The sequence below is a fragment of the Mus pahari genome, chromosome 1, assembly GCF_900095145.1.
Source record: "Mus pahari chromosome 1, PAHARI_EIJ_v1.1, whole genome shotgun sequence".
In the NCBI taxonomy this organism is placed as follows: Eukaryota; Metazoa; Chordata; class Mammalia; order Rodentia; family Muridae; genus Mus; species Mus pahari.
The window spans coordinates 50,899,074-50,911,417 of NC_034590.1; the positions used below are offsets into that span (position 1 = coordinate 50,899,074).

Consider the following 12,344-nt stretch of genomic DNA (forward strand, 5'->3'; position numbering starts at 1 on the left):
ATGGATCTGAAAATTTTATCTCTAGCAACAGATAAAACTACAGATAAACTGCAGGAGTTTCTTCAAACCCTGCAAGCTGATGATGTGAGTACGGTCCAAGGCTGTGTGGGTGGGGAGAGAGCGCAGCAGCCGCAGAGCCCCAGGGATGCTCTGGCATGTCCTCTTACCAGGGTTAAGAGATGGGGGTTTCCTTGATAAACGTAGACTGTAAGCTGCAATTCCCAAGCTGTAAGCTGCAATTCTGCTACTTGGGAAACTGACAAGATTGCAAGTTTACGTCCTGCCCAAACTAAATATAAAGTATGGAGAGGGTGAGGTGCAGTTTAGTGGCAGAAGGCTCTCTCGGTGTGCACAGGCCCCAGATGCAGTCCTCGATGGTATAGGTATAAAACCCCAAACAAACAATCAGACAAAGAAGTAGAGTGCTGAGATTAAACAGGACAATTGAAAGCCATTTATAATCAGCTTTAAGTCAGAAATAACCTTAGATTGCCTTTATAGCGAGTATGTACAAATCAGTATATTTTTGGCTTTTCATTTTTCATTCTGTGTGTGTTTTGCCTGTGTGCATCGTGTGCATAGCTGGTGCCCATGGGAGCCAGGAAGCCATCAGATCCCCTACACTTGACATGACAGATGGCTGTGAGCCACCATGTAGGTGCTGGAAATCAAACCTGAGTCCTCTGGAAGCACCAAAGGCGCTGTCAACCTATGAACCATCTCCAGCCCCTGAGACAATGTATATCGACTGGTGTAGTCCTCAGGGCTGTCGCTTCTGAAGCTATGTAGAGTCTGTAGTTATGGATGCGACGAGCCAGTTTACTTGCTGATGTGTCCTCATTTACATTCTTCTCTAAAGAAAATATGTTCATAGGCAAAAAAACAAATTTTTTTTTTAAATTATTGGTAAAAGAAAACCAATGCCTGAATCTTCACTGTAAATCCATGATTATAAAAACGAAACAATGCTGTGGTTAGCTACTCGGCATGTTGCCTTTATATCTCCGAATAGAGGGCGTAAGCTGTGACACAGAAACCAGGTAGAGTTCAGCAGTGTGCTCTGGTAAGCCCTCCGGGTAATTCAGGTGTTTACTAAAACCAAAATCTCACCATTGTCAGCAAATGCCACCACTTTCCAGGTGGTTGCTTAAGTCTAAAATGAAGAATTGTTGACTGACTTCTTACTTGGCATCACTCTGCCCTTCCTTTACCTCCAAACAATGACGGATTAGACGTTTCTCGGATTGTAAATCCCTCTCCTTTCCCCCCATCTCCAGTATTCATGTGCTAAGGCTCCTGTTATAAAGGGACCTCAGCCAGGATGGCTTAAGTCTTAAGTTTGTTCCCTGAGTCTGCAGAGCTTGATCCCAGGACCCTGCCTAGGACTAGCAAGGGAATGAAGAAACGGACAGACTTGCTAGGGAAATCACAGGGATATACACAAAAAAAACAAGCTGGCAAGCTGCGCACCGCAGCAACCCGGAACCTCAGCACAGAGGGCTGGAAGCAGCTAGTCTCTACAGGAGGGGTCTGTAGGCCAGCAGTCTCAGCTGTAAGACACTGAAGAGGAAGCTGCCTCGACTAGTTTTTGCACACACTAACAAATCATTCATAAACACTTGTGCTTAGAGCAGGGGAAGGCGCTGCCTGTCTGAGCCTAACCTGGGGGAAGGCTTCGCTGATTCTCCGAGAGTCTGAGGCCTTTTTATTTATTTATTTTTTTTTTTATGACCTTGGACTTCTGATACCCCAGCCTACACCTCAGGAGCACTGGGGTTACAGGTGTGTGGCCACTGCACCCAGTCTTTGGAGTGCAAGAGTTTGAACCCAGAGTCTTGTACATACTAGACAATCACGTTACCAACTGAGCTGCATCCCAGCCCCGGTCCATTATTATCATTATTATTATTATATTTATTTATTTTGAGTAGTTTCACTTTGTGGCTCTTGTCGGACTTGGACTTGTTATGTATCCTGGGCTGGCCTAGAACCTGTGAACATCCTCCTCCTGTCTCATCCTGAAGTTCGGTGGATTTCAGGTCTGCATCGCTGTGCCTGGCTTTGATCTTGGTTGTCCAGGATTCTACTGGGCTCTCCCTGAAGCTGGCAGGCCCGTTTCATCCTGCACACTGAGGTCCTTCAGGGAGAGACGCGTAATTGTTTTCTCCCTCTGGTTGCAGTTGGCCGGTCTCCTTCAGAACCAAGCTGTGAAAGGAAGAGCTGTTGGAACGCTCCTGAGAGCCATCCTCAAAGGTGATTGGCGCCCCTTGCGGTTGAATGTTGGGAGACTGGTTCACTTTGGGTGTCACTGCTGTCTGAAGCCCCACTGGGGCTTTCTCTATGTTCAAGAGATCCTACAGAATCCACTAAAGGAGCTCTCTCCTCGGTGGGATACTCGGATGCCTTACTGAAGGGAACTGGAACGCCAGGCTGGGACTGGAGTGCTGATTTGGGGGCCTGTAAAGAGAATACTCTGCTTTGGTTACTCAGACTGTGCAGAAGAGAATAAGATGTGTCTAGCACTCATGGAGGGCCTGGGGAGCTCTGGGTTTGAGTGGAATGGAGTATTGCATGCCTCATACGGAGCCTTAATTCCCAGGAAGTGTAGCACATTTGTGTCATTATCTTGAGCAATGGCTCCATGTTCAGATTGTGACCCAGAGTGGTTTTATAAATTGTGGTAGGATTTAATTAATTAAATAATTAATTTATAGACAGGATCTCACTATGTAGCCCCTGCTGGTTTGGAATTTGCTTTATAGACCAGGCTGGCCTTGAGCTCACAGAAATTCACCTGCCTCTGCCTTCTGAGTGCTAGGATTAAAAATGTGCACCAGTATGCTCAGCTCAGTGTGTGTGCGTGTGTGTGTGTGTGTGTGTGTGTGTGTGGTTAGAGGAAGGTGTTGGATCCCTTGACACTAGAGTTACAGGTGTTTTGTAAGCCGCCTGATGTGGGTGCTAGGAACTGAACTCAGCTTCTTTGTAAGAGAGCAGTACATATTCTCAACTGTTGAGCCATCTCCCCCTCTTTTGATAAAAGGTCTCTCTGTAGCATAGGTGGGCTCAGTCTCACAGTGGTCATCCTGCTTTAGCTTCCTGCGTTCTGGGATCACACTGTGTGCTGCTGTGCCTGTCTCCAGGTTTTTGGTTTGTTTTTAGGTTTTGAGACAGGATCTCACTACACTTAGGCTTAGGCCGTGGAACTATAATCCTCCTGCTTCAACCTCCCACCTACAGGATATAGATATAATCTACAAGCCCAGGTGTGGTAGAAGAAAATTCTACAAGTCAGAAATTAAAAGTGGCTTTTGTCCACTCAGGAGATAGAGGCAGGAGGATGACTATGAGTTTGAGCCCAGCCTGGTCTACATAAGTGAGTTCCAGGAAAGCCAGGGCTACACAGCGAGACCCTGTCTCAGAACACAAACAAACAAACAAACAAAAAAGTGGCTTATTTTTAGTTGGTTTATTTCTACTTCTCCACAGAAATGCATTTTCCACTGCACGGGTGTAAAAATACACCACAGATCATTCCGCTGAGTCAGCCCTTAGGGAGAGTTGTTGAGTATTTTGTGGAAATATCAGGGAGAAAGAAATAATGAGACAGTAACGGCAGCTGCCTGTTTGTATTTCAAGAAGAAGAAATATGGACAGCTCTGTCCTTGGCCAGATAAACCCAGCCCCACTTTTGTGACTAGCTTGTATTTAAAATGTGGGCAGCTTACATGACAGTGTCGTGAATTGTCACAGAGTCACAGAAACCAACTTGCAGACATTGCAGTTCTGGTGAGCTGACACCTACAGTTACATGATGACATTTTAAAGACTGAGATTAAGTCATCCTTTTAAAGGGATTACTCTGTGTGGCCCTGGCTGTCCTAGAACTCACTCTAGACCAGGCTGGCCTCAGACTCAGATCTGCCTGCCTCTGCCTCTTGAGTGCTTGGGTCAATGGAGTGCACCACCATGCCTAGCTAAAATATTTGTTTTTTTGTTTTTTTGTTTTTTTAAAACTGAGATAATTGACATAAATAGCTTGTCTCCTTAACTATATAATTCAGTGGAGTTTAGTATTTTCAGAGTTGTGTATCAAGACAGTGAGTTTGTTGTTTTGAGGCAGGTCTCAATATGTCTTAATTAGGATTTCTGGTCCAGACACACCATGACCAGTATGTCATTAGTGTTCTGTTTCCGTGAAGAGACACCATGGCCATGGCAGCTCTTGTAAAAGACAGCACTTAATTGGGGCTGGCTTCTGCTCAGAGTCTACACTTGGTGCTGGAGAGCCAGCTGAGAGTTCTTCTACATCTGGATCAATAGTCAGCAGCAAGAGGGAATAAGCCACTGGGCCTGGCTTGAGCATCTGAAATCTGAAAGCACACAGCCAGAGACACTAATGCCAGCCTCATCTCCGAATAATGCCATGCCTATGAGGCTGTGGGGCCATTTTCATTCAGACCACCACACAGTGTGTAGCCTTGGCTGGTCTGAAGCTCACTATGTAAATTAGACTGGCCTCAAACCTATAGGTCCTCCTGCCTCTGCCTCCTGAGTGCTGGGATCAAACATGTGCACCATCCCAATGAATTTTTATTTTTCTCAAATGAACATCTACAATAATAGCTGTCATCTCTGTAAACCCCAAGCCATCGTGTCCAAAGACACCTAATCTACCTTCGATCTCCATAAATTTGCTCCTCAGGCCACTGTATAAATCAAATCTTTATCTGTACAGTGCTCCTGTGCACAGGTTCTTATGTGTGTAAGCTCAGGTGAACACACGCCATGAAGCACATGTAGCGGTCTGAGGACGGCCTTAGGTGTCCATCTCTGCTTCTCATTGTCTTTGGGACAGGATCTCTGCTTTCCCGCTGCATCTTGCAGGCTGGCTGGCTCAGGAGCTTCCAGGACTCCCATCTCCCTGTTGGATCACAGAGGCTCATACTATGCATACAGCTTTTTTATGGGTTCTGGGGATTTGAACTCCAGTCCTCACACTTGCATGGAAAACATGTTTACCCACTGAGCCAAATCTCTAGCCTAATGCCCCTCCTTTTCCCTCTTCTGCCTGCTGGGATAAAGGAGTGTTCCACTGAATCCAGGTGCGCGCGCACACACACACACACACACACACACACACACACACACATACATATAGATGCTCCTTTGGTTTAGTCTTTGGCTCATTCTAGAATTAAGTTTGTCTCCTTTTGTCAGTGTTCTTGTATCTTACTTATGGAAGAGATAGGTTTTCACTGCCCTTCTTACTCTACTGACAAAACATAGCGATAGTGTTCCGACTTAAAGCATTAAGCTTCGGTAAACGAAACCCCATTCCCAAATGGCTGCACCACCGTATGAATAAGACAGTGTGATAAAGTCCGCCAGTGAAGCCGGTGACACGTCAGTCCGTTTGCTTTGGCTACACCAAGCACTTGGTCAGAATCCCTCGACATCACTGTTACAGCCCTGTTATTGTGCTTCAGTATTACAGACTTGTTTAAGTTTCCTGTTTATATCCTTGAGCTTCCTTTCTTTTTTCTTTGTTCTGTACACCTGTTTAAAACATCAAGGCTCCCCCTGCTCTGAGGAAGATGGAGCCCTTAGGAGATACAAGATATATTCTTGCTGTATCCAGTTGGTTGAATCAGGAGATTTGCAGCAAGATGTCGCATCGGAGATTATAGGATTACTAATGCTGGAGGTAAGATGGATGGGAAATGTCAAGGGTCAAACCTAATCTAGTTCTTACGCAGGAATAAGAACTTGGCTTACAGCATGCGCTGGTCCGTATAAACCACTTAGATCATGCTTATATTGTGATACTGTAGATGTAAATTTCCTGGTAGGTCTTGAAAGTGTTAAGGGATTGATGGAGTAGCCTAACCTTTGAAGTCCCTGTTGTGGGAGGTCGTGTCATTCAGTATTTCAGCAGTAGACTTATTTCACATGAAATTTTCAAACGTTGGATTCCTGCTCAAGATTATCTTCTTGAACTTTCAGGTTCACCATTTTCCAGGCCCATTACTTGTTGACTTGGCCAGTGACTTTGTGGGTGCTGTTAGAGAGGACCGCCTAGTGAATGGAAAATCTTTGGAGTTATTACCCATCATCCTTACGGCCTTGGCCACCAAGAAGGAAGTCCTTGCTTGTGGGAAAGGTGATTTTCTTCAGGTTCTACTGACTTTTTTTGTTTTCGTTTTTGTTTTTGTTTTCAAATTATGAATCAATTTTTCCATCCATTTTTGTGTGTTAGGTGATTTGAATGGGGAAGAATATAAGAGGCAGTTGATTGACACCCTCTGTTCTGTCAGGTGAGTCTCATAAAAGTGTAGAAATGTCTCAGGATTACACATGGCCAAAAGCCTAATAGTGATTCCTTCCAGGAATTGATACTTGTAAAGTGGGTTTTGTTGTTGTTGTTGTTATAGTTGTTGCTGTTGGGAATTTTCTTTTGTTTAGTTTTTTTTTGTTAATTACACAAATTAATAGTTTTTTTAAACGTTAGGATACCAAGGAATGAGTTTCATTATGCTATTTTCATGCGTGTGCCATTATACTTTAGTTAGCTATACATTAGTCCCTTCTTCCACTGTACTCTCTGTTTCCCCTGCGTCTCCCTCAGATAGTCCCTCCCTTCTGTCTGTCTGTCTCTGTCTCTGTCTCTGTCTCTCCATCTCTCTTTCTCTCTTTCACACACACACATTCAACTAGGAAAGTTTGTTTGTTTTGAGTCTGGGTTTCTCTGTGTAGCTTAGGCTGTCCTTGAACTTAGATCTTCATGCCTCTGCCTGCTGAGGGCTGGCATTGTAGAATGCTGTAATTACAGGCACCATCCCTAGCCATGTTAGTAAAATTCGTTGTCTATTTTGTTGATTATTGTTTATGTACCACCATAAGAGCCAGGCATGCTGCCATGTGCTATAATCCCAGCACTTGGGAGGTGGAGGCAGGCGGATCAGGGGCTCAGTCATCTCAGTTGTGTAGCAGGTTGAAGAGCAGCTTGAGCTACAGTTGACCGTTTCAGAAGCAGAATAAGCAGTTGTTTGCCTCCCATCATTTGGTTGGAAGTTGATGGCTTCCATTATTTTTTTTTCCTAAAGATTTATTTATTTATTTTATGTATGTGAGTACACTGTAGGTGTACAGATGGTTGTGAGCGTTCATGTGGTTGTTGGGAATTGAATTTTAGGACATCTGCTTGCTCTGGTTGACCCCGCTTGCTGTCGCTGACTTCAGACACACCAGAAGAGGGCGTCAGATCTCATTATGGGTGGTTGTGAGCCACCATGTGGTTGCCGAGATTTGAACTCAGCACCTCTGGAAGAGCAGTCAGTGCTCTTACACGCTGAGCCATCTGGCCAGCCCGATGGCTTCCATTATTAGTGCTGCGGCTTGCATGCTTTGTGTATGTGTGTGTGTGTGTGTGTATGTCTGTGTGTCTGTGTATATCTGTGTGTCTGTGTGTGTGTGTGTCTTTGTATGTCTGTGTGTCTGTGTATATTTGTGTGGGTGTCTCTGTGTGTCTGTGTGTGTATGTGTATATCTCTGTGTGTATGTGTGTTCACGCTCACACGCCCACTGCTGACACCCTGGGCATGTTTTCCCAGACACTTAGGGCTTTTTCACTGTCTAAAGCTTCCCAACACTAACCACCGGGACTCTGCGCGCTGTGTGCTGTGAAAATCGCAGGGTTTTCTCTTCCTCCTCTCTGTCTCTCTTCCTCCAGGCCAGTGTCCTTGGTTTTCTCTTACATGCTAATCAATTAACCTTGAGTTTAAAAAGACAAAACAAAACAACATCCAATAATAATAACAATATACTATTATAACACCATTTGGCTTGCATGTGGTTTTTTTTTGGGGGGGGCGGAGATGATTCAGTATATTATAAGTGCCCGTTTATTGTTTATTTGACTCTGTTTTACCACAGCTGCACAGTACTCTATGGAGAGTCCTGATATCCTTAAGGCAGAAGAGTTGTCTAGTTCATTGTATTTTCTTTAGAAAATTGTTTTAGAAACACTTTACTTCTTTTATTTTTGAAACAGGTCTCATTTTGTAGCTCAGGCTAGCTTCAGATATGTGGCATTTCTCCTGTTTGAGCCTCCTAAGTGCTGGGACTACAGTGTGCACTGTCAGGCCTAGCTAGCTTATTTATTTTTTCAAAGACAGACTCTCCATAAAGACCTCAAACTCATGATCCTCCTTCTGTAGCCTCTGGAATATTGGCATGATAGGTCTGTGTTAACAGTCCTAGTTCAAATATTTTCTTTGTATTTTTATGTATATGAGTACACTGTAGCTGTCTTCAGACACACCAGAAGAGGGCATCAGATCCCATTACAGATGGTTGTGAACCACCATGTGGTTGCTGAGATTTGAACTCAGTACCTCTGGAAGAGCAGTCAGTGCTCTTACCCGCTGAGCCATCTCTCCAGCCTGAGTATGTGCTTTTTTGTTGTTGTTGTTTGTTTTTTTATTTTGTTTTGGTTTTTTTTTTTTCGAGACAGGGTTTCTCTGTATAGTCCTGGCTGTCCTGGAACTCACTCTGTAGACCAGGCTGGCCTCGAACTCAGAAATCCGCCTGCCTCTGCCTCCCAAGTGCTGGGATTAAAGGCGTACGCCACCACGCCCGGCTCGAGTGTGTGCTTTTTTAAAGTTGTAACTTATACACTCTGTAAAACGTATATAGTGTGTATAAAATATATATAAAGTGTGTCTGCATCCCATGATTTTACTGGTATTGGGTATTATCAGTGGTTTGTTTGGCTTTTGGCATAAACCTCATTATGTGTTTTGATTTTCTAGTATGGTAAATTAAAGAATAATTTTCATCTTAATTATTCATGTTTGTATTTCTTAAAAAGTCAGTGTCTCATTTAATCCTCAAACCCGCAGTGTAGCAAAGGGAGACTTTGAACTTGAGCTTTAGGCTTCATACTGCCTCTAAAGTGACAAGATCCCAGGGCCACCATGCCCAGCTGTTGTTTTAAATTATTTTGTCTTGCTTCCCAGCATTAAAAATCAAATTTGAAGCGTCCCACCCCTTCTTCATTAGTTTTATAAAATTATGTGAAAAGGAGTTAAAATGAGTAAACTCATTGTGTTTTCCCAGATGGGCTCAACGGTACATGATCCAGCTCACGTCTGTGTTCAAGTAAGCATTGCTTATGTGTCTTTGCCTCAAGCTTTGTCAACACGCCTACAAGGAACCGAAGCACCCCACGAAGCACCCCAAGCTCCCGCTCCACCTTTTCTGAGTAGTAGCAGTGGTGCCTCTGTTTTCCGCTTTAGAATTCCCTCCCCTCCTTCTCTTTGGGCTTAGTTTGTTAAATGTGTAAGTGTGTAATGTATATGCTTATTAAATGTATGAGGTCATCTCTTTGAAATGACCTTACTTAGATAAATGTATTGGTTCCTTTAAAAGATTATTCTTAAGAGAGAACCTAGGGAGGACTACTGTTGTCTAATATCTACCTTATTCATTAACTCCCAATCGTATTTAAAGACTTGCTTTATTATTTCTCTATGTACACATATGTATGCGAATGCCTGCAGAGGCCAAAAGCTGGGTGTGGGCTCCCCTGGAGTTGGAGTTACAGCTGGTTTGGGGCTGCTCATCGTGGGTGCTTAGAACCAAACTTTAGTCCCCTGGGAGAGCAGCAAGTGTTCTTAACCACTGGGCAATCTTTTTAGCCATTCATTCATTCATTCATTCATTCGTGTGGGGATATGTGTGTGCACATATGTATATGTCTTTGCTACTTTGAAGGTACATATGTTTGTGAGTGTTGGTGTATGTGGGGGCCAGAGGTTAGCCTTGGGTGTCTTCCTTGACCATCCTCTGCCTTAGGTATTGAGATATAGTCTCTTACTTGAACCCATAGCTTGCTGGTTCTGCTATTGTAGCTAGCCAGCTTGTTCAGAGATCCTGTCTTGGCTGAAATTATGGGTCCTGCGGATCCAAACCCTGGTCCTCATTCTTGCATAATAAGTGTTTTACCCTACTACAATATCTCCCTTGTCCCTAAATTTTATTTCTTAAAAAAGCGCTTGATAGAATTTTGATTATTATAAAGCCTTGAGTTTAATTTTTAAAAACAAAGCACTAAAGGTCTGGCTGGGCTTTAACATCTCTGCTCCACAGGGATGTCCATCTAACACCGGAAGAGATGAATCTCGTGGTGGCCAAAGTGTTGACGATGTTCTCAAAGTTGAATCTTCAAGAAATTCCACCTTTGGTCTATCAGCTTCTGGTTCTCTCTTCCAAGGTACAAATAAAAACAGTCCTCTCTCCTTAATTCTTGTGGCTTAAGCAGCTATATCAGTTTAGCCTTTTCAGACTGTTGGTTTCCATGCTAAGACATACATGTTTATCATCTGTGATGATTTGGTCATACTTCTCAGCCAAGGAGAAAGTATTGTTAAATGTGAAAGTAAAAGAAATGAAGACCTCAGGGTGTGCACTAAGGCCACAGAAAGCCTGACACTGTGGTACCTGTTATGGGACACAATTCCTGGAGAGATGTGAGCAGGCATTCACTCGAACCAGATAAGGAGCCAACAGCAGATCCAAGGCAGGGTACCCCCAAAGGCCGCCAAGGTGAACCAATAAGGTGTATCAGGGTTGCTCTTAGGAGTGTGGGGAAAGTTACTTACAGAAGCAGAAATGACTCAAAGACTCCATTATCAAAAGCCCACCCTCTCAGGTGACAGTTCACAAAACTGGAGCCCTGGGGTGTCCTGCACACTTAGAGAGGCCGTGAAGCAAGGTGGAGGGAGCCTCATTCAGGCAGCTCAGCTGGTCCGAGAGACTTCTCAGTAGCCCAGCTGGTCCCTGTTGCTCCCAGTCTCAGTCTGTCTGTCTGTCTGTCTGTCTGTCTCTCTCTCTCTCTCTCTCTCCCTCTCTCTCCTTGCTGCTCATCTGTGCCTGAGGCAGATGGGGCCTAGTGCATCTCTTCAGGTTCAGGGCCTTCCTGATGCCTTTGTACATCATGACTCCCTAAGCTTAAGGAGAGTCCCTGCAGGATGGGATGTTTTTATCTAGGGGAAAATCACAGCACAACAGTGTTTCCAGTTATGGTTGGGCACCTGGGGCATGTACTCTACTGCCAGGCTGTTTCCCTGGCATCATGAAGTATTTCGGATTCTGCTGCAGCTTCAAAGTGTTCTGTATGTTATTACTGTCAGGCTAGGTTGCAGCTCATTTATATTCATTTGTACTAGATAATCCTTGGTTATGACCTTCAATTAGGTGACCATTCTTTTTTGTTTGTTTGTTTGTTTGTTTGTTTGTTTCTTTTCGAGACAGGATTTCTCTGTGTAGCCCTGGCTGTCCTGGAACTCACTCTGTAGACCAGGCTGGCCTTGAACTTAGAAATTCGCCTGCCTCTGCCTCCCAAGTGCTGGGATTAAAGGCATGCGCTACCACGCCTGGCTAGGTGACCATTCTTGTATTATAATAATAATTATCTTATTCCTAGGGAAGCAGAAGGAGTGTTCTGGATGGAATAATAGCTTTCTTCAGGGAGCTGGATGAGCAGCACAGGGAGGAACAGAGCAGCGATGAGTGAGTACCACAGTTAGAAGTGCAGCACATCTTCCCAGACTCACCATGTGCTCACCCTCTCGGTCGTTAGTGTGGCTTTGCCTTCGCCCCTTCCTATCCCTTGGTACAGAACTGTCGTCCTCCCCTAACTACTCTGTCAGGAGGGTGGAATAACGCAGTCCCTTATAGTCTTACATCCTTCAAGGAAAGTGCCAACAACTGTCTTATAAGATGCAGGTTTAGCATCTGTTTACTAGAGAAGAACGAAGTGCTCTGTGACTTCGTGTCCCTTAGGTCTCTTAGTTCTTAGTTCCTCTGACCGGTCAGATGAGACTCCTGCTGCTGTAGAGCTTACATTTTGGTAAGAACAGAATCTTAGCGTTCATAGTGTGGGAAGATAAGTCAAAGAGACGGCATGTTAGCCACAGCACAACTACTTTAGATTGGGTCTGGGAAGTCTCTGGGAAGGTTCTGTTTTAACCAGAGCCTGACTGATAAGAACCACCAGATGTCAATGAGCGGAGCATTTTGAACTAGGGAATAGATTAAAGGCAGAGCACAGCATGACATATTTGAGGAAGCGGGTGTTTTCTTTTTGAATACAAGTGCACAGAGTGTTTATTCTGTGCCAGGTCTGTATGCTGTACAGTAGATGTGGAAACCAAGAAACAAAGTAAGGAATGTTGTATAGCCAGAAAACAACAACCAGGATTTGAATCCAAGCAGCCTGGCTGAGGAGCGCGTGCTGGTGAGGAGCACGTGCCACTGAGCCCCGCTCAGTCAGCTGCCTCTAG

General features: G+C 44.3%; 1 protein-coding gene across 1 annotated transcript in view; it reads left to right on the forward strand.

Moving 5' to 3' along the window:
• Positions 1 to 12,344, forward strand: part of Fanci (FA complementation group I) — a 55,390-nt gene continuing 43,046 nt past the window's right edge. Inside the window, exons 1-8 of the mRNA XM_029537702.1 lie at positions 1 to 84; positions 2,181 to 2,253; positions 5,574 to 5,704; positions 6,004 to 6,160; positions 6,257 to 6,314; positions 9,118 to 9,159; positions 10,150 to 10,273; positions 11,486 to 11,571. Coding sequence (XP_029393562.1) covers positions 1 to 84; positions 2,181 to 2,253; positions 5,574 to 5,704; positions 6,004 to 6,160; positions 6,257 to 6,314; positions 9,118 to 9,159; positions 10,150 to 10,273; positions 11,486 to 11,571 — 755 coding nt within the window. The remainder of the gene's footprint in view (positions 85 to 2,180; positions 2,254 to 5,573; positions 5,705 to 6,003; positions 6,161 to 6,256; positions 6,315 to 9,117; positions 9,160 to 10,149; positions 10,274 to 11,485; positions 11,572 to 12,344) is intronic.